This window comes from Wolffia australiana, chromosome 6 (genome assembly GCF_029677425.1).
Source record: "Wolffia australiana isolate 7733 chromosome 6, ASM2967742v1".
NCBI classification, from domain to species: domain Eukaryota; kingdom Viridiplantae; phylum Streptophyta; class Magnoliopsida; order Alismatales; family Araceae; genus Wolffia; species Wolffia australiana.
The window spans coordinates 2,265,655-2,287,429 of NC_135840.1; the positions used below are offsets into that span (position 1 = coordinate 2,265,655).

Sequence of the window (21,775 nt, forward strand, 5' to 3'; positions counted from 1 at the left end):
TTCAAATAGCATTTCTGATCTTCCTCAGCAAAAAGAGAGAGATTTCAGAACATTTCATCTATCAACCAACAATGACAGCATTCAATCCCAGTTATATTTCATTTTTCACCCCAGGTTAATGGGCATGAAATTATAGGTTTTGGCATTGAAAACAAAATATTCTGGCAGATTAATAAATCTATACAAGGACTAGTAAACAGAGATCATGCGAAAAATCCATTGGTCATAGTTCAACAGCCAGAAAATCAATGATATTGTTCAAATTTATTATACACAACATATTCTATAAAAGGAAAATATGGGTTCAGAGGCACCTTGAGGCGTTGCCAAAGCTGAGATGAGAATTAACCACAAGCATTTTTTAACAGATTAGCCTCCACAGCATGATCCACACGCCGGCAGACCATCTGCAGGGTAAATGATTATTTGTCAGCTTAAATTGGTGGCAATAATTGAGATGAAGATGGAGAAAATTATCATCATACTTTGCTCCATGGCTCGAATATCCGCCATCCCTCGAGGACGGCGAGGTCCGCCACCACCACCTCCGCCGCCGCCACCACCACCGGGGCCTCCTCCTGAGCTTGATCTTTTTTTGTATTGGTCTGATCTTTCCTTCTGATGATTAAATGACACGCAGGTCACTGACTACTCCCCAGAGAACAACAAAATATGCATAATGGTTTTTGTAGAATATTCTGTGTATTACAAATTTAAATGAAGTATCTTTTTAGCAGATACTAGAGAAAATTATGCCACTCAAAATAAGAACGTTGGGCCTAATGTGTTAGAAAATAGAAAAAAAACAAAGGCACGAAGAAAAAGTAAAGGTTTACCGAGAACATTGTAACGAAGAAAACACTAAAAAAGTTCACTATGGACCAGAAGAAGTGAGCAATTGTGCTTAATCGCCATAATGATCGTTTTGGCTTGACGACGCCTGAAACAGATAAAAAGTATGAATAATTCGGAATAAAAATAAAAATAGTTCCAGTTTCTAATTAAAATAATAAGCTGCCAATTCCCACAAATTTATCTCCTCGTTGATGATAATAAATCCAGAATACATAATTAAATTTTAATCTAGCAGCTAGCAATAAACGGTTCAATGAAGATGCTAGCAATATTTGTATCAGATAGAATGTGTTATGATTTGGAGTGGGAAAAATTGGCATCCTAAAATGGATCTGGGATAAGAGAAAATCTGAGGTGCGATGATTGATTGTTTTAAAAACTCGATAGTGACTCGCAGAAGAAAAGAAAAAGAGTTCGGGGAACACCATTAAAAAAACAACCAGACGAATTCTCTACGAATCTTTAGCATTTCAAACCACTAGTCCTCTTGACAGCTGATCCCGCATAATTTGTTATTTCCACATATTCTGATTCAGTATCCATTTTTCTCATTTTCCTATTTTTTTCCTTTCAGAATTTAACTAACAGAACCTTCATAACTTGGCAAGTTCAAACGACATCGGCAAAGTATCTTCTATAGACATTGTACAGAGCATGAAGGGGTTGTCAAGTCGCAAATGAGAACTTAAAACTCACCGGTACGAATAATTTACATTTCTTAGTTCACCAGAAAAAGTGTAGACTGAAATAAAATATAATTAAAATAAAATGAAGAATATGGTGCCTATAACAAACTAATCAAACGTTCTTCATGGTTCTAAGGTCATAGAGCGTTCTTCCAAAAGGTTCGATGGATAATTCGAAGACGAGATAGTTTCATCCAGGGGATAATCAATAGGAAATGCTATGTCCTAAGAAAAAAAATTCACTTCCATTGAATTCAAGACCTGTTCACTTTGACACAACCAAAACACCACGTCGACAATTCGACCGTGGCAAAAGTTCAGATAAACTACCCTAGGTGTCAATAACGCAATAAGTAAGCAGATCCATCCGAAACACGAGTAATCGATCGAAAAAGAGGAAAATTTCAACTCGAGAAAGAAATTCAATTTGCCGAAAAGAAGCAAGATGCGATCGGACACGAGATTAAGATGAACATACCTCGATCGATGAACGCCATGAAACGATTTCCTCGAGAAACTTCCAAATTCCCTCTAATTCAAACTTTGCGAAGTCTGTATTTAAAGGGCAAAAGTGAATTCGCAAGAGCTATACGTACTGAAACGCACAGAAAGTCATGCACGGCGAGAAAATATTTTCAATGGTTTTAAATATCGTTCAGACTGAGACGCATGACTTGCGTGCAATGCGATTTGTATCATTAAAACGCGTTTCATGACGTGGCTCCCGCTTTTCAATTGGTGCGGGCCTGAATCAATTAATTGGACCAATTTACCCTTCCCCCTATTTCCACAATTTTCCGATCAGATTAATGTTTTGTACAATTGAACAACATTAAATATCATGGAAATTAATGGTAGAAATGGAGATATTATGTACATTAATTTCATGAAGTGTCATGTGTTTAATGAGGGTTTCCATGGAAATTTATAAAGTGATGCATGGGGGTCATCTATGTTGTATGTATGAGATACTGGATCTTATATATAAGAATTTATGTTTTTTTAATTTCCAAACGATAAGCTGAAAAAATATGGTGTATTCCAATTGCGTGATGGACATAATACTTGCATGATTCGTGTAGCAGAAGACGAGTGGAATCATAAAAGATCTCTTATAAAGTTGAAGAAGTAATGATTAAATCACCTTTGCACGTATCAGATCTGCAATTTTGCAATTCCTCAAATGAGTGTGTTAAGTTATTCAATTGTCCAACATCTACATGTATTCATGCAATCCTCAGCACATCAAATCTCCTCGTTCATCTTCATGAGCCCCGCAACTGATCCAACTGTTTTGTCATTTTGTTTCCGTCAAGGTTTTTTTTTGGGTGGGGGGGGGTAGGGGGAAGTCATTCTCAAGTTAATCGGTCATCGAGCCAATCACACTTCCATGTTGTTTAATTTCATTGAAATAAATATATTTATGTAATTATTCTCCTGCAATATTCATGTAATGAGCCAGCGAAGTATGATGAGCTCATAATAAAATGCTCACTGGTCGTATACATCTATTATAAAAATTATGATTCAAAGGATATTCAAGATAGACATTGAACTGTCTAGAAAAAATAGCATTGTATGATCCTACCTATATAAAGATAACTGATCTTGTGGCCTTTATTGTGGGGACACAAAGGACACATAATGGACGCTCTTTGGAAAAATAGTTCACTGAATTGATTAGGATGGATCCTTGAATGGTATATACCTAACATCAATAGGGATGATTCATGTCACAGTTGGGTAAGTGGTCGTTAGACCTGAGACTGCAAGGACATGTTGTGGATGGCTGGCTATGTTTTAAATACGATTAACGAGTTCCTAATGATGCGATTCAAAAAATTCTTAGCTTAGGATACGTCAAGAAGTACATGAAGGTGAATGAGCCATCAAGATAATTTCTTCTGACCTCAGAATATGAGGAGATTCAGTTGAGGAAGAATATACACTTACTTGGCTAGGGTAGTGAATATATTAGAGTTGAAGTTCTTCAATGATCTCTGTTACACATCAGTACTAACTAAAATGAAAGGTTATGTTTTGATGATTAACAATATCCAAAATCATTCAAGAGTCTCAGTCTGATGAAGGATTATATGTGTAGTAATAGATAATGTTAAAGGTTACATGAGAGAGTTTAATCACTACTCCATATCTTTTTTAGCATGAGTTGTCGCTTGGCACTCCACTAGCTCGAAACCTAAGCCTATTGATTGGGTAATCAATTATTGATTAATTAATATATGTCAATCAATTTAATTGATAAGGTTGGGAATAGATGTTATCAGACCATTTAACTTATTCACTAGACTGGTATTTCGGCCTAAATGGTGACACTAATAAGATACATGGACGTTGGTGGACTTAGTTTTAAGATATTTTATGAAAAGTTACAAAAAAGTGTAAAATAGAGGAGGACCCATTTAAGGTGGCCATGCAAGCCAAACCTGTCCCTCATATCTTCTTCTCAAGACACTTCCTCATCAAGTGAGACTTGATGGTGAAAATATTTATAAGATCTTTAATGAGAGTTTGAGAAGTTAAAGAGGAGATCCAACATTGTATCAATATCCTAGAGGTCAGGCATATAACAGTTTGAAGAGACTCTTCAAATGAACGAAGATAGAGTGAAAGAAGTTTCGCACAAGTTAATGACATCATCTTTGAGTTTCTAGTTCAATCATATTTGATTTACATTGATTTCATTGCATTTATTTGTTTGAATGATCAAAGCCCAAGAAATTCTCAAAAATATATTACTTTCAAGAAAAGTTCTATCCACGAGTAAGTATTTAGTAGAAATGAGATAGGAGATTAAGAAATTATTAAAATTTTTAGTTAGATTTCTCAGATATGAAGCAACATCCTTACATTCATAATTCCCACATTTGGTTTTCCCATATGCTTAATGTTATTTAAAATATAAATATCATTATCTGGCTAAAACTAAATCTTTATTATAAAAGTTTCTGATAACTATAACTTAGTCCTCTTCATTGATTTATGTGTGTTTCCAAAGGATCAAATTTTAATTTAACACATATAAATAAATGAAATTGCATGCCTATTTTGATAGCACTCTAATGTAAATCAATTTGTTAATGTTGTTATATAGGTATAGAAGAACATTTAAACTAGCTTGGTATTGGTCTAACTTATAACCTAGACTCATAAGAGTAGATGCCTTAATATTTGATAACCCTCCACCATCAACATTTTCAAAAAATAATTAGTGTTTTTATCTGAGAGTATGAAACTCTACTTGCATTCCATATTTTTTTTTACTAATTTTTAGATTAAGTCTGTCATAGAACTCATCTAATATTCGATCTAATTTAGAAAATTTTCTTAAAATTGTAATTTTGGATCTAAATTGGATATAGGTAAACACGAGTAACCTGATTATTAATAGTAATTTCATGTGTTTATTTTCATTAAATTGTCCACAAATGCATGTTAGTAGCGTTCTCAATTAGATATTACATTATTTGAAGGATGTTATGATTTTTATCAAAGATCATAATTGCATGTTATTTCTCAACCAAATTTCCTGACATTAATTTCATTAAGGAAAACATTTTACAAATCAGAAAATCTAACATTGAATTTATTTAATTATTTTTATGGATCCATGGATCTATGTGTGTCTATATACCCTAATTATGGATTATGGAAAGTGTCCAAAGGCTATATTTGCCTCTGCCATTTTATGAGTATCTTCATTTTTTCTTATGGCATTGCCACTCCCTTTTGCAGAATCTATTAATTTGGAAGTAAATTTGAAAGATATATTTTGAAAAAGACATGATTGCCAAATTTTCAAGACATCTTTTGGTTCATGATATATATGTTCAAATATGCCCCGTATTTAGACTAGTGATATCCATATTAGAGGGCATTCTACTCATTTACAATGTTTCAGGAATGTTGTCCTCGATGAAGGAGTGATTATCAATATTTTTCCATGAAGGGATTTAGAAGAAGCAACCTATATATTGGTGTTAGGCCCCTAACTAGGCGGCATTCCCTGCCCAGAGGCCTGCGTGCTTATTGGGAGGGCGTGTCCGTTGTATATCGTCTCACGACATTAAAGGATTGAGTCATTATGGGTAGCGATGCCCAAATACCTGATCTTTTAGGCCATTGCCACTGTCGATGGTGATTCACGGCAGACTGTGCACGTGCCCGTCCACGCCCAAGGCGGGACAGATCAGGTACGGTTCGCGCGTGCTGGGCGCGCAGGCTGAACGGTGTGTGCGCGCGCATGCCAAGCGCCGTGCACCAACACCAAGCACCACGCGCGGGCGCCAATGCTACCTGCCAGCGCCGAGCGCTGCGCGTGGGAGAGAGAAGCGCTGCGCGCGGGTGCGGGACGCGCAGGCTGGGCGGCGTGCCGCAATTGCAGCGCACGGAGTTGTGAGGGGTGCCATGCAGCGGCCACGCGGGCAGCGCGCGCATTGCGTGTGCGGGGCGCGGGGCTGGGAGACATCACGCCAGGAGACTAAGACATGTGGCGCACTGAGAGCGCTAAGACGGCACAACGGGCGCGTAGCGCTCCTACGGGTAGTGCTGGGCGTGCAGCGCCCAGCTCAGGGGCGTCGAATGTGGTGGCGTCGCGCAGACTGCGCGCTAGAGTGTTGACACGGGCGCTGGTGGCGTGTGTGATCATCAAGGTAGGGGTGGCGTGTGTGATCGCCAGGCCCGCGGGTGCGCGGCGCCCGGCCCGGCGCACTTGTGTAGTGGCAGAGCGGGCACGCGCGCGCGGAGCGGCGGCCCTGAGGCGGTGTGGCGACATTACCTCGGCACAAGGCGCCTTGTCTCGTTCGTTGTATCACCCCTCGTCTTCCCCCATGTAATTACCCCCAATGATGATATACTCTTTATGATATGAATGCAATGACCCTATTCACTGACAGTGCCTAGCACCACCATCTCCTCTAACCCCTTCTAAGCGATCTTAAGCAATCTGCAAAGTTTCCGCTGCAAGAGATCAAGGCTGCTCAGTGTTTTGCTCCAAGCACTGAGGCCGGCACACGCCAATTCTGAGCAAGAAACCTAGCTTGATATTTGACCGTGTGACAATTGGGAACAGAGATCTATAAGGATAGGTCAAGAAGGTTATCATTAATCTCCAAATCTATGAGCATATCACCAAAAATGGATATTGGGATGGGTAATTCTGATAGAGGTTCATTGTACCATGATAATAATATTCACCATGTAAACTACTCTATGTGCGATGCCAAATTGACTTAAGTTCTAATTGTTATGAGCACTAAAACTAAGTGAGATATGCTCTCGGAGTGTTGAAAAAAAAGAAATTATTTCTAATTTATGGAGAAGATGAATTGAAACTCAAGGGTTGCAAAGTTTTCAATGATATCTAATTGACAGAAAGTCTACATTTGGGTTCATGATTATACAACAAGGAGATATAAATGTTGGAAAGGTTCCAAGCAGGTCAACTTAAAACTGGACATTGAAAGTTGAGTACTTTATTATAGCTGGTGTGTACTAGGAGAAAGCTGACTGAAATTTTCATCACTAACCTTGGAGTCACATATTTGATCATGTACCCTATTCCATTGTTGTGTGACATAAATGGTATTGTATCACAAATGAAAGTGTCAAAGGTCTCATTAGAAGTTAAAGAAATTACAAGGATACTTCACTTTATTAGGGACATCATGCATAAAAAGGAAATTTCAGAATGGAAGTGTCCCATTGACGGATAATGTAGTAGGTCCATGTATGAAGCCATTAACTCCATGTATTTTGAGCATCATTACAAAAAAAATGATTTGTTTAGTAACAATGATTGGTTTTTGTCTTTGTCTAAGCGGGACATTTAAAGAAATATATGCGGTCAGTAAGCCCCTCACACGTTACATATTTTGTTACATGTTCATTAATACAATTTGTTCATTATGGTGCACATGTGATGCTTATAATGAAGTCCATGAATACATGATATGAGTAAGTGAATTTTGATGTGATCATATTATGGAGACACTAGCCTTTAAGATTCTTATCTAAATATTCATATTTGAATGATACCTGAGAAGGTCATTGAAATATCCATATAGAATACCATTATCTAGTAACACTTGTATGATGAGTATGGTCGTTCCCATAGCCATTAATGTGGACACATTAAGGATAGATGATGGATGCTCCCTTGGGAAATAGTTCTCTAAATTGATCCTTGTGAATCCCTGAATGGTATTATATCAAGTTGTCAATGGATTTTATTCATGTAATGGTTGTGTGAGTGGTCCTTAAATTGATACACCAAAGATATCTTGTAGATGGACAGTTGTAATTTGACTCTGATTTACGAGTTCCTAATCATGGAATTCTATATAGTTTAGTTCAGGTGCAAAAATAAATTCACAAAGACAGGTGACTAGTTAAGATGGTATTTTTATCCCTCATTAAAAGAGGAGACAACTCAAGGTAGATGATGCGATGAAGTCCTTTGCCAAGGTAGTGTAATATCATAGAAGAGTTCTCCAATGATTTTTGAACACATCAGTACCGACTTGAATGATCGATTAAGGTTTGATAGTTGAATATACCCTAAGGCCTCCTAGGTGCATCAAGTTGATGAAGCATTGTACGTACACGATAATCGATGATATATAAGATTTATTAGGATTTTTATGAAAAATAATCAACAAAGTTGAATTAAGGGGGAACCCATTTTCAAGGGTCGATGTGAACCTGACCTTGGAATCCATGTTTGTTGTATTCATGTTGAAAATATATATCTTCTCGTCAAACTGAAGGGTCATAAATTTTCCAAAGTTGTCAAAGGTATTCAACATAATTTTAGAGGGGATCCATCATTAGGGTAAAAATTTATTTGAAACCAGAAATATCATAATTGAAAACTCAATCACAGCAATCATCAGATTCCCCTTGAAATTATGCATATAAGAAAGTAGTTTATGTTCTAAATCTGTTTCTTTGGAAAAAAACTCACTGGAAACATGTTTTGTTGCAGGACAATGAAGCAAATAAAGATAGGGTTATATGTACAATGACAGTAAAAGGTTTTTCAACTTACGACAAATAGTAAGATAGAGATAAAGCATACCAAAAATAAAAGTTAAATTTAAAGTTATTTATTATATTGCCATTGTCGTGCTGTTTTTAAAAAAGCATAAAATGATAAAACGTAGTAAACTATCACGACTTACACCAAACATTGGAATGAAGCAGAAACATAATCCCATAGACTGCCTTCTTGTTGTTCCCCCCATTATTCTGTTACATGAAATAGAGAGAATTAAGAGAAAGAAGCATGATTTTGCAGCGGATAGAAAGCGATGGAACATAACGTACCAGCACATAAGTTGTCATCGTCATCATAGTCATCATTAGAGTATGAGGACTATTGACCTACACGACGGAACCATGCTCGTAACATCATCAACATCTCAAGGCTCTCTACATCTAGGTGTGATCTTCGATATGTGGTGATGTCTCGGCCAACTGAGAAAAGCCACTCCACCGGTGCGCTAGTCTGGCTTATGATAAGAAACTGGTGCACAATTTTGGCCAAGTTTGGAAAGTATCGCACGCCGACCTCCTTCCACCAGCTAAATGGAGTATACTCATCCTCTCTGCATGGGATGTTGAGATAATTATCCAGCTCTTGTCTGAGCATGGAGCGTGGTTGTTGACGATTGCTCGAACGCATATACTGCCGTCTAGAGGTAACATATTGTGGTAGACATCGATCTTTTGACAGTTCTCCCTGCTCCGAGTCACATTCAATAGCTTTTGAATCTAATGTATAGTCCAAAAGTCTGCCAAGATAGGAAAGCACATATTGACGGCATGACGGATCCACAACCTCTATTCTAGAAAATGGATCCAATGTTGCCGCAGTAGCAAGCATTTGATTTCCCCAAAGTACTAGCATCACCTAATGCTGTTATTAATAGTCTGCATGATATGGAGCTGCGACCCATCCTCTTCTTTGAAGTTACAGTGGTGAACTCAATGTTTCAAGATCAAGCCTGGGCATTGGTTGGAAAGCAAACCTAAGTGATGTTGGTACTTGTAAAAAATTAAGAATGGAACCAAACTGGCATCCCCCTCACATCTAACCCGTGTGACACAATTCTACAATGTTTTTTATATGAAAAAACTGAAAAATAGAACGGAAAATAAAGAGACAGAGATGCTGTTATGATCTTCCAAACCATTGCATATTGCATCAGCTTAGTATGCATAGAACTATGCGCGGACCACAATGCATCCCTCCACTCAAAATCCAATGTTGCCCCTCCATTGTACATAGCCTGCTCAAGATGAGTTGTAAGCTCAACGACCATTGATGTTACCCCTGTGATTGGAAATTTCTTCGTTGAACAGACAAAGTCAAAAGCTTGGCACAGTGGGCCAAGGATGTCCAGATATTCATCAATCATCTCCCAATCCTCTTGACAAAGGCCGTAGTCTTTATTTGACGTCGTAAGGAACCTTATAGCCATAGTGTCCAATATCTCTCTCTTGGAAAGAGCATGCTCTAACATAATGAAAGTGGAATTCCAACACGTTGGGCAGTCAAACCTTTATCTTGTTTGAATTTGGGAGCTCAATTGCAGAGATCGCCATATTTCTCCATTCGTTGCGTGGAACCCTAAATAGCATTAACGATGGCTCTCACGCGTGAAACAGCCACTCCCAAAGGTGGAAGTTTCACCGTCATAATTTTGTTGACCTGTGATTTAAATGGTTCATTCATGTCTAGCATTGTGTTTGGGCAAAAATCTCGTAGGCGTAGCGTACTACTCCCTAGTGCCTCTAGATTACGAATGATCTTGAGTTTGGCCTGGACTACGAGGTTGAGGATGTGGGCAACACATGGTACGTGTCGTTCCATAGTGAATTGAGGGTTTATGGTCTTCACTGAATCACAAGCTTTGACTCAATGCCATTTCCATATGCAACTTCCACGACGGTCCTTGCCAAGTTAGTGCCGCTATGTGATCCCTTGATCTGTCGGAGAGCAAGAAATAGCTCACAGAGCTTCCAGTCGGTGTCAATCCAGCGGGCAGTGACACCTAGAAGGGCAAGGTTATTTTGGGATGTCCAAGCATCCACGGTAAGAGAGACACTGTGGATGCCAGCAAACATCTCCACTAATTTCCCTTAGTTTTCTCTGTACATCTTTTCAGCCGTTGCTTTGACCACATCTGGACCAGGGATCTCCCTGACCACTTGTGTCTGTAAAACCATAGTCTTCGGAACGACTTCTTCTTCACAAGTCGCCAAGGAAGATTAGTGTCGCAGATGAACCTAATGAACTCCTCCTTCGTCTGCTCCATGGTGAGGCCGTGCAAGTACAACTTGTTTGAGAGTAATTCATAATGGAGAAGAGTTCTCTACTTAGTGGGGCCTCCCCTGATGTCATCGTGAAATTTATGATGTGCTTTCTCTGGATGTCTCCAAAATACGTTTGTGCTCTTATCTTTATTCCTCTTGATGATGACCTTATGGGTGGGGTTCTACGCTTGACAAAGTGTACTCTGGTACTCGTCTGGGCCAACTTTAACAAATCGAACTAAAACTTTAGACCGATTGTGCCTTCCACTTCGAGATGAGACATTGTCATCAACCTCTATTAGGAGGTACTCGACGGAGCGGCATCTTGATACCACCGGGAACGGGAAAAATGGATTCCAAGGAATACAAAAAGTCCTGAATTAGCCGCTGCTTGTGAAGTTTGGAAAGCGATCAAATTTGAATTCGAATTGTAAATAGTCAAGATACTCATAATTTAAGTTAGTTTGGTTATGTGAGCCCGCTTAGCTCAGAGGTTATAGCTTATAGTTAGATAAAGAGGAGGATTTGATGACTTTAAGATAAGTGCTGTTGACGGCGTAGACCTAGAAGTTGATTTTGGAGTGGTAGCAGATGTGGACTCCATTACTCAACCAAATTAATTCACAAGACACAATCATTCGTACAATGCGTGTGACGTGCAGTTTTCATGAAATACTAGAGTCGCATTCAAATATAAAAAAATGGACATTTAAATAATTATTTTCCAAACTCTAGGTTAAAAAAATTAAAACTCACAGTAAATAATGATGTTGTAATGATCGAATCCTTGGCCATAGAATAGAATGGACAAATGGATCCATTACAGTAGTGCATATGATAAGGAAGATGGGTGGAAAGAACCCATTTCTTCTTCTCTGAATTCTCAATTCCATTTAGTGATGACCATTGATAATCAAGAAAAAGTTTTTGACCGATTGAACTAACTATAGATTGACAGATCCAAAAAAATTATGACTGACTCTTATACATTAATCACATAACGCACACGACAAATTGAGATTTATGTAATTAACTTAGTGTACCTCTTTTGGGTCGACAACAAAGAAGCAAGAGATCATGCGCCTATGCTCGAGTTATATTTCGACCTGCTCAGTAGTGGCGGGAGTGACGTGCTCAGTGATGCCTCGCGGACTTCTCTAAAATCCAAGAAAGTTGAGGTAAAATTAGATATATGAACAATTCCAGTCATATTGAGAAATATAGAAAGCAAGTGAAAAAGAGATTGAGCGAGATGGAGAGTGAGAGAAGGAAAGATTGAGAAAATTAGGAGAGATAACAAGCAAGAGAATGAGAGATTGGAAACAATTAAGAGTGAGATAAGGAAATATTGAGAGATTGAGAAATATAGAAAGCAAGAGACAGAGATTGAGAGAGACGGAGAGTGAGAACATGAAATATTGTGAAATTCAGAGAGGTAGCAAGCAAGATAATGAGATATTGAGATGTTAGGAGCAATGGATTAGGAGCGAGGGAGAGAGAGAAAGATTGAGAGATTGAGAAAGATAGAAAGCAAGAGAAAGAGAGATTGAGCTAGATGGAGAGTGAGAGCTGTGGTGCACTCTAATTTTACGTGTTTTTATTATGTTGTTATAACATCACTTAGTATAGTGAATAAGTAAGGGTCGATCCTCTCGGAGCCTAGGTAATGAGTTAGATCATTTGGATTTAGATGAGGGAGATGTAATTATAATTACGAGAATGTGATCTTAGAAGAGAAATGGATAATTATAAAGAAAGAAGATGGCAAGGAATGCGAGAGGAGGTTCTTACGAATGGTAGAGAGAATGGCAGAGAGAGTAAGAACCTGAAACAAGATGTATCAGGTGACGTTCTTACTGACCTCAGAGAGAATTGATTAACAGACAAGGAACAGAAGAGGGATTAACACTATCGATTCTAAATAAGGGGTGAAGGTGTGAGTTAGATAATTGGGGAACTAAAAAGATAGTAGGGAATACGAGAACGTGATTATGTAGTAATAACTGTCAAGATGGGAGAGAGTACGATAAAGTGACGCTTATCTTGGAGGTAAATTTGAAGATTGAAGAGATTCAATTGAATAAGGTAAGAGAAGAAGACCGCAGTGATTTTAGAATATCACTCTGGTTCCAAATCACAGAAGAAAACACACTTAACTCAACTGAAATATGAAATCAATCCTACATTATCCGTGGAAGAAGATTCAACGAAAAATCCCAATCCAAACCTCTACACAAACCCCAATTGATGCCAGTCCTAGGCCGGGTGGTGCATGGCTTGTTACGGTTACAATCATGCGCCGTTCTTGCTTCCACAACATCCTCAAATCATCGAACAATGAAGAGAGTGGGCCTTGGATATCCTCCCCCTCCTGGTTGCCTGCTGATGAGAAGAGAAAAAAGGACACACAAAAGGAGAGGAAAAACATGTATTTACAGGGCTTCTTAGGGCTAGGGTCAACCATCTGAACGGTGGACCTGCTGGTCCACCGAAAATGGATATGCATCGCACCCTGATTGGACCTGACCGTGTCCACTCTTAGCAACAGTCAGCTCCTATTTGGACCATCCGATCACGATTATCGCGATCAGACAGTCCACACTTTCATTCATACTATCAAGCTGCCCCCTTTCTTAGTGAAATTTCCACATCTCTCTCATTTTAGATCATTTTAACCCCAAATTTACTCCATTGGGTCAAGAATTTCATCCTTTATCTTTCTAAACCATGAAATGCAAAATATAATGCATATAATTAGGTTTTAACACATAATGAACATAACCCTACCTATGGGGTAGACTAGGTCCTCGGGTCAATTCCCTGACGAGAGGGAATTAACCGATTGACTTCTTAATGTGTGGATCATCCTTACAAAGTGGAATGGTCTTTAAATGGTTAATAATCTGATTGGTTATGCTCCGAAGTCAAAGGTGTGTCCGGTCCTTTGTCAGCGTCGTCGTTGCGTCCATATCGCGACAAATTGCCGATCCCTTGCATCCAAATTCTCATTGAAAGTGTGAGGATGAATTATTTGACTTCAGAGAAGTCAAATGGAGTTAGTTTATCAAAATAAACACACAAATGTACATAAAATGATGCATGTTTGGATTAAAGCACTTAATTCACATAAATGTTGTACGTCATGTTAAGATAATTTATCATCTAATAATAGCAATTTGATGCATGTATGCAACAAAAAATTCATGCTTATTAAGCAGGAAAGATTGAGAGAATTTGGAGAGATAACAATCAAGAGAATGAGAGATTGGAATCAATTGAGAGTGAGATAAGGAAAGATTGAGAGATTGAGAAATATAGAAGGCAAGAGATTGAGTAATGTAAACAAAAACTGAAAGATGGCACAGTACCTCTGAAAATGGACGGCGCCTCTAGAAAGACCTCCAAGAAAGGACCTTGGTGCCTCTGGTGAGAAACTGGCGCCCACGTCCCGCGAGAAAGTCTCCGTAGTTGATCAGCCGCTTGAGATCGAAGGGGCTGAGACTTGGGAGCACGAGGTGGGAGAAGAAATGCTAGAACGAAGAAGAGGAAACGCTAGAGGGAAATGAAACAATCCAATATTTCATATGGCAAAAGGTTCCCCTTTCATCCCCGTCTCAAGGGATATTTAAAGAAGCAACACACTTGAAAGTTTTTAACCTACTAGGCATGGGGACTTACCAACCGGTAAGGGGGCCCACGTGGAGTATTAACTCCAGCCGACGGCGGCGTATGCAATATGTCATACACAATACGTCAATTCCCATGGGGTTCAGAAGATTCAACTCCGTTGAAGTAGGGAATAGCTTCAGCGTAGCTTCTTCCCTGAACATTCTAAGATCACCACTCCACGAGCCAGCTGTTGCCACTAACCTCCACAAGGGGGGACGTGGTTGTGCCTGGGATGATGGCAGTGATGGGTTCCTCGCGAAATGGCTGAGCCACCATTGCGCGTACTTGGCAAATCATGGAACTCCCAAATGAGTGTATCCTTGAAGCAATCCTTGGGTACCTTATGAGGAGGGTCCGGAACCCCAAATAGGAAGGGTTGTAGGCGTGAGAGAAGGCAATGGGCATTTTCAAGAATTAGCGCATGTTGGCGTGGCGTCCAATGAGGAAGCAGGACTGTGGATGCAGTAAGCAAAGGATCCGGCGGAAGAGGCAATTGAGGCGTCGGGCTGTCGGAGTCTGAATCAGAGCTAATGACAAAGACACCTTCATTTGGGTGATGATAGGCCAAACATTGGAGGAGCAAACAAACACTGTGGCGCGGAAGGCGTTGACTTCATCGTAGGTTATCCCTGCGCGGCTCTGCTTGACTATGTGGTGTCGACGATGACCGAGTCATGTCTGCTGGTTGAGTTGGTGACTCCCGTGCTGCAAAATACTCGTCCCACAAGTGTGGAGCAAGTGTTAAAACATCGGTTAGAGAAATCCACGAGGTCTCTTGGGCAGGTAGACCATGCCATTGGGCAACCACTTCGATGGACGGTTGGTCCGCAGATTGGGGTCTTGTTGCCAAAATCTTTATAGGTTGAGGAGCATCAATCACGGGCCTTGACAGCAAGTCAGTGCTTGTCCTTGCGGGATGCAAAAAAGGACCCTGATCCGTCGGATCAAGCGGAATGGACGTTTCGCCATGATAACATGTAAGATCTGATATATTGAATGTAGAGCTGATATTCCACTGTGAAGGTATATCTAGCACATAGCCGTTAGGGCCCAGCTTCTTGATAATTCTGAATGGCCCCGTACTTCTTTTTTGTAGTTTGTTGTGTGTCAACGCAAACCGAGCGGGATGCGTCCGAACCATAACTTGATCTCCTTCTTAGAATTCAACGAAACGACGACGGGCATCGGCAAGGGTCTTGTACATCTGATTAGACATAGCAATTTTGTGTGCTACCTCGTTGTGGAGAGACTGGATGCTTTCTACTAATGATTATGTCGTAAATGATGACCTGCCAAGCCGTTCAAGAGGAGGTAAGTCAATAGGTTTGCGGGGTCGGTGATCATAGACTATCATGAAGGGACTCCGGCCGGTGGATCTATTGCTGGTGCTATTGAAAGCAAACTCTGCATGAGGTAGTAATTGATCCCAGGGAACAGAAGCATCGATCACAAGGCACCTTAGTAAATTTCCTAGGCTGCGATTAACAACCTCTGTTTGCCCGTCAGTTTGAGGATGAAATGCCGACGAAAATTGTAATTTGGTGCCCATGTGATGCCATAAAGTTTTCCAGAAATAACTCATAAATTTTGGGTCCCGATCCGAGACGATTGTCTTAGGAACCTCGTGAAGTCTGACGATTTCGGCAAAGAAGAGTTTGGCTATATGAGAAGCACCTGAAGTTTTCCGACAAGCCAGGAAGTGAGCCATTTTTGAAAACCGATCCATGACTAGGCAAATAGAATCTGATTTATTGAGTGTCGGAGGAAGCCCTAGGACAAATTTTATGCTGACGTCCTCCCATGGTCGTTCGGGCACTAGCAAGGGTTGGTACAGGCCTTGATTAGTGTGTACCGACTTGCCGTCGACACATGTGCAGCATCGTTCTAGAGTTTTGTTGATGTGGCCCCCCATTCCAGGCCAATAGAACCGCTCCCGTATAACGTCATAAGTCTTGGTCCTCCTGGCATGTCCCGAGAGCCCTCCTTGGTGCACCTCCCAAATAATGAAGTCTCGCATACACGCGCGCGGAATGCATAAATGCTGATCTTTGAAGAGAAACCCATTAGTAATACTGAATAGGTCGGCACTGTGGTCTGGGGTTGGTGGAGATCTGCATAAATTTTAGAGAAATCAGGACAGTCTCGGTAGAGAGTGGGAATACTGTCAAATTCCACGAGCTGGGTGGAGATAGCAGATAAAAAATGTCGCCGGCGGTTGAGAGCATCCGTGACTCGGTTGTCGAGACCCGGCTTGTGTTTAAGAAAGAATTGAAATGACTGAAGACATTCCACCCATTTTGCATGCTTCGGGTGGAGATGGCGCTAAGAGTGGAGATACTTCAAAGCTTCATGGTCAGAAATAGCACAAATTCTCGTGAAATGAGCTAATTTCGTCAGTGCTTCAAGACTTGGACTACGGCATAGAGCTCCTTCTCGTAAGTGAAGTATTTCTGCCTGGCCTCGTTAAGCTTTTCGTTGTGAAAGGCAACAGGATGACCCCCTTGACTGAGGACACCGCCCAGTCCTGTGCCTAAAGCGTCACATGAAACTTCAAAAAGCACCCCAAAGTCAAGAAGTCTTAAAATAGGCGCACTAGCCATCAGGCATTTAATCTGACCAAAAGCGGCTTGAGCCCCCGCATTCCAGGAGAATTCTTCTTTGCGGAGACAGTTGGTGACAGGTGCCATGACAGTGCTGAAATTCTTAATGAATTGTCGGTAAAACGTGGCCAATCCATGAAAACTATGAACGTCATGAATATTCTTTGGGACGGGCCAATCGATGATGGCGCGTACCTTTTCAGTGTCGACCAAGATTCCTTCCGCCAAAATGATGAAGCCCAAGAAGAGAACCCGATCTTGAAAGAAACTGCATTTTTTAAGGTTAGCCATAAATTGGTGTGCTTGTAGAAGACGACAAATAATACGGAGATGCTCGAGATGTTCATTGCCGGTGGGGCTATAGACGAGGATATGATCAAAATACACAACCACGAATTTTCCCAGTTGCTCGCGGAATGTATGGGTCATAATTCTCATGAACGTGATGATGCATTTGAGAGGCCGAAGGGCATCACCAGCCATTCGTAGAGTCCATCTTTAGTTTTGAAAGCCTTCTTCCACTCGTCTCCATGACGAATGCAAACTCGATGATATCCACTCTGGAGATTAATTTTAGAAAACACTTGGGTCCCCGTCATCATGTCAATCATGTCATCCGGTCGAGGAATTGGGAATTGGTATTTTACTGTAATTTTGTTGATGGCGCGACAATCTATACACATCCGCCAGGAACTGTCTTTCTTTGGAACCAGTAAGGCTGGTACTGCACACGGACTGAGGCTTTCTCGGATAAAACCCAAGTCAAGAAGATCTTGCACTTGTCGACGTAACTCTTGATGTTCGGCTGGGGCTAGATGATAACGAGGCATATTAGGTAATTGGGCTCTTGGGTGTAAGTCAATGATATGTTGCACATCCTTGAGGGGCGGTAGTGTTGGAGAGAGTCTGATTCTACAAAAATGTCTGGGAACTCATCTCGCAGTTGTTGCTCTTGCGGCCCACTGAGGGTGGCTTAGCTTCCATAGTCACCAGTGCTGGATATGCAAGAAATAGGGGAGCTGTCTCCGTACAAACTTGACGGAGTATAATTTGTAGAGGCAAGATTTGCAATTGGAGGCCAACGGCAGGATTCACGGTGACTATTTTAGGTTGAGGTCGGAAAGGTTGATTACCACTCTTTTAATAGCATGAATGAATGTGCATTTGTTGCTTTGCCCATGCAAGGTCGCGCCAGTATTATATAACCACGGTCAGCCCAGGAGCATGCTGCTGACTTTCATAGGCAGGACATCCATCCACACATCATCTTGATAGGATCGTATCTGTAAGTTGAACAAGCATGAGTGAGTTACAAGTATCGATTGAGAATTTACCCATGCCACTTGATACGGAGACGGGTGTTTCTGAAGGGGCAGTTGCATTTTCTTAACAGCTTCTTGGGAGATGGCATTGACGCTGCTGCCATTGTCAATAATAACCTTGTAATGTTGACCATCGACGCTGGCATAAGTGCTCAATATAGAGGTACGTACATGATCCATAATCTGTGTTTGATGATATAGTAGTTGCAGTAAATGTGGGTGTTTCACTTCTTCCTCAGGTGTTACGAAGTCGGGATCCAACTCATACTCTTTTTCCTCAATATCATTTTGCACTACTGGGGACCGTTCTTTGGGTGTTTCATCCACTGCTTCCTCTTGTGTAATGGCGAGGGTTCTGTTGGGGCAATTTCCTGAAAAGTGGTCGTATCCTCCACTAGAGAAACAACGCCGGTTCAACGTCGTGGGAGCTGCACGGGGACCGGGTGGTGCTTGAAGTAACCCACGGGTTTCACGCGGTGGTATAATCAGTGGAGCGACGACTGTGGGCTTCGCTCCACGGGGCGGTGCCCCTTTCCCGCGCCCCAACTCCTGCGGCTTGACTGCCGGGCGAACTGTCCAAAACACCCTTTGCATACCTATACGTCCCTTCACTCAGACAGTATTACTGGGGCGGGAGCGTTGCGAATCCAACCCCTAAGCCTCCATCGTAGATCCCAACTGCTGCTCTGTCAAGAACTCATCATATTCCAGTGTCGTGCGATAAGCCTCCTCCAAGGTCCTCACCCGCTTGAGCCCCACTTCTCTTTGGATAGGCGCTTTTAAGCCCGTCCGCAAGCGTGACAATGTCAGTGTTGGGTCTTCATCAAGTCCACAAGCAAGCATCAGAGCATCAAATTCTTTAATGTAATCTCGAGAGCTTCTATTACCTTGATAGATTCTCTGCCATCTGTCCACGACACGGGAATGATATCCTTCGGTAAAATACTTTTCCCTCACTTTCATTTTCGATGCTTCCCATGTAACAATGGGTCGATCTTGTCTTTGGGCCATGGTCTCCAATAGGTTTTTCCATAAGACTTTGGCTGGTCCCCGTAATTTAATGTTGAGTAGCTTCAATTTACATGCTTCAGACAGATCCACCCAACCAAAATAAGCGTCCATGGCGTCTTCCCAATCATAATACTCTGTGGGGTCTTGTTCACCATCGAATGTCAGAATATCCACTTTGACGCTTTGATAATCTCATCCATTGTTTTCATGTCTTGTTGGTGGTCGGCCTTGTTGATCATACCCTCGTGGCCTATGGGGTGGAATGCCCTCGTCGCTTTCTTCATAGTCGGACTGATGCGGAGATAGTGGCCGTTGTTCTTCTAACACAATCAATCAATCCCCCATGTGCCGAAATCCATTTGTCATAACTTGTAGCAGTGTGCGAGCTCAGGGCGGTATAGTTTCTTCGGCTGCTGTCGATGCTGGCAAAGTCGATGTTGGTGCATGGTTACTCGACAATTCTGGCGGTTGATATGGCGTTCCAGATCGTAAGGTGAATACAGGTTGGCACCCCCGCTCATCACATCTTCCTTGTGACATATTGATGCTCTGATACCACTTAATGTAAACAAAAACTGAAAGATGGCACAATACCTCCGAAAATGGACGGTGCCTCTAGAAAGACCTCCAAGAAAGGACCCTGGTGCCTCTGGTGAGAAACTGGCGGTTAAGAAAAGGAAATATTGAAAAAATACGAAGAAGTTAGAAATAAAAAAAGGTATTGATATATTTGGACAGATGGAGAGTGAGAGAAAGAAATATTGAGAAAATCTGAAGAAATAAAAAGAAAAAGAAAGAGATGTTGATATATTGGGGCAGATGGACAGTGAGAGACAAAAGTAGTGAGAAAATTCGAAGAGGTAAAAAGCAAGAGAAAGAGATATTAAGAGAGATGAAGAGTGAGATAAGGAAAGATTGAGAAGATTCAGAGAGGTAGAAAGCAGGATATTGAGAGATTACAATATTGGGAGGGATGGAGAGTAAGAGAAGGAAGGATTGAGTGATTTAAGAAAGATAGGAAGCAAGAGAAAGAGAGATTTAGAGAGATGGGGAGTGAATGAAGCAATGATTGAGAAAATTCACAGTGGTAGAAAGCAAAAGAAAGACATTATTGAGAGATAGGAAGGGATGGAGAATAAGCGAAGAAAAGAGTGAGATATCAAGAAAAATAGAAAGCAAGAGAGAGAGATTCATAAAGATGAAGAGTGGAGAAGGAAATATCAAAAAATATAAGAGCGATAGAATGCAAGAGAATCATATATTAAGAGAGTGGGAGTGATGGAGAGAGAGAGAGAGAGAGGAAAGATTGAGAAAAATAAGAAACATAACTAGAGAATTGGAGATTGAGAGATTAAGACAGACGTCCATATGACATAGAAATGCACATTTCATCATATCGGAATGAATGCGAGAATCATAGCAGAATACGAGAATGCACATACCTTGAACGTCTTTGAGGCGTCCATCGGGGAAGCGCTCTCCGACGATGAAGAACGGGCGCAGAGGGTGTCGGGGAAACAAACGCCGCCGACGAGGACCTCCCGAGGTAGGCTGGTAGCACCGGAGAGGGTGGAGGGTAGCTGCAAATTGCTGTCGGCCTTGTTCTTCCATTGAAAAGGAAGAAATAACTCTGGTGGGGCATCCCTTGGCCTTGTTGTTTCAAAAGATATTTTATTAAATTAATAAAATATAACCGGTTTTTTTCGTCCAGGACTAGGGACGGGACGTTTTTTTCCTGGACGGCACGAAAAAAACGAGCCGTGAGTACTGGACGGGACAGTTTTCAAACCCTCGGACGAAAAAGCCATCCCGTCCTTCATCCCTGAACTGACTCCGGACGTAGTATGGGACGAAATCCGTCCCGTCCGGTCCATCGTCCACGTCCGGGATGATCCCGAACTATTTTCAAAGTATACTAAGAAAATATCGTCTACCAAGTATACAAAGTGTAAGAATAACATTTCATATGAAGAAAATATCACGATTAATATTCCAACAATCCTACACAATCAACAATATAAATTGAGACATTATAACGGTAGAAAATTATGAAACTATGGATTTTTCTTTAAATGCACATTTCAATCGATACAAATCTACACAAATGTTTACATTTTCTAACTAATATATTATATGAATTCGTCATCGGAAAAAGTCATCAGTCATCCGCCACTTTTCGTTCGTCATTTTCGTCATCCCTCGTTCGTCACGAATGACAGGTGACTAATGATGCATGATGTATAGCCCTCCGTTCAATCATCCGTCCGTCGCTCCGGACGATGACGGATGACGA

General features: G+C 41.0%; 1 protein-coding gene and 1 long non-coding RNA gene across 2 annotated transcripts; both read right to left on the bottom strand.

The window, feature by feature from the left end:
* Nucleotides 1–206: 206 nt before the first annotated feature.
* LOC144704757 (uncharacterized) lies at nt 207–2,172 on the bottom strand. The gene is made up of 4 exons (XR_013581899.1): nt 2,020–2,172; nt 837–940; nt 486–618; nt 207–407 (listed from the first exon to the last, which is right to left on the bottom strand). It is a non-coding gene; the product is annotated as an uncharacterized LOC144704757 (long non-coding RNA).
* A 6,465-nt stretch (nt 2,173–8,637) lies between these two features.
* LOC144704436 (uncharacterized) lies at nt 8,638–21,302 on the bottom strand. The gene is made up of 6 exons (XM_078576854.1): nt 21,238–21,302; nt 20,925–21,132; nt 20,077–20,131; nt 13,108–17,417; nt 11,924–12,037; nt 8,638–8,810 (listed from the first exon to the last, which is right to left on the bottom strand). Exons 1-4 carry the CDS (start codon nt 21,300–21,302, stop codon nt 17,149–17,151), a joined length of 597 nt encoding a protein of 198 aa, XP_078432980.1. The 3' UTR covers nt 8,638–8,810; nt 11,924–12,037; nt 13,108–17,148.
* Nucleotides 21,303–21,775: the final 473 nt, after the last annotated feature.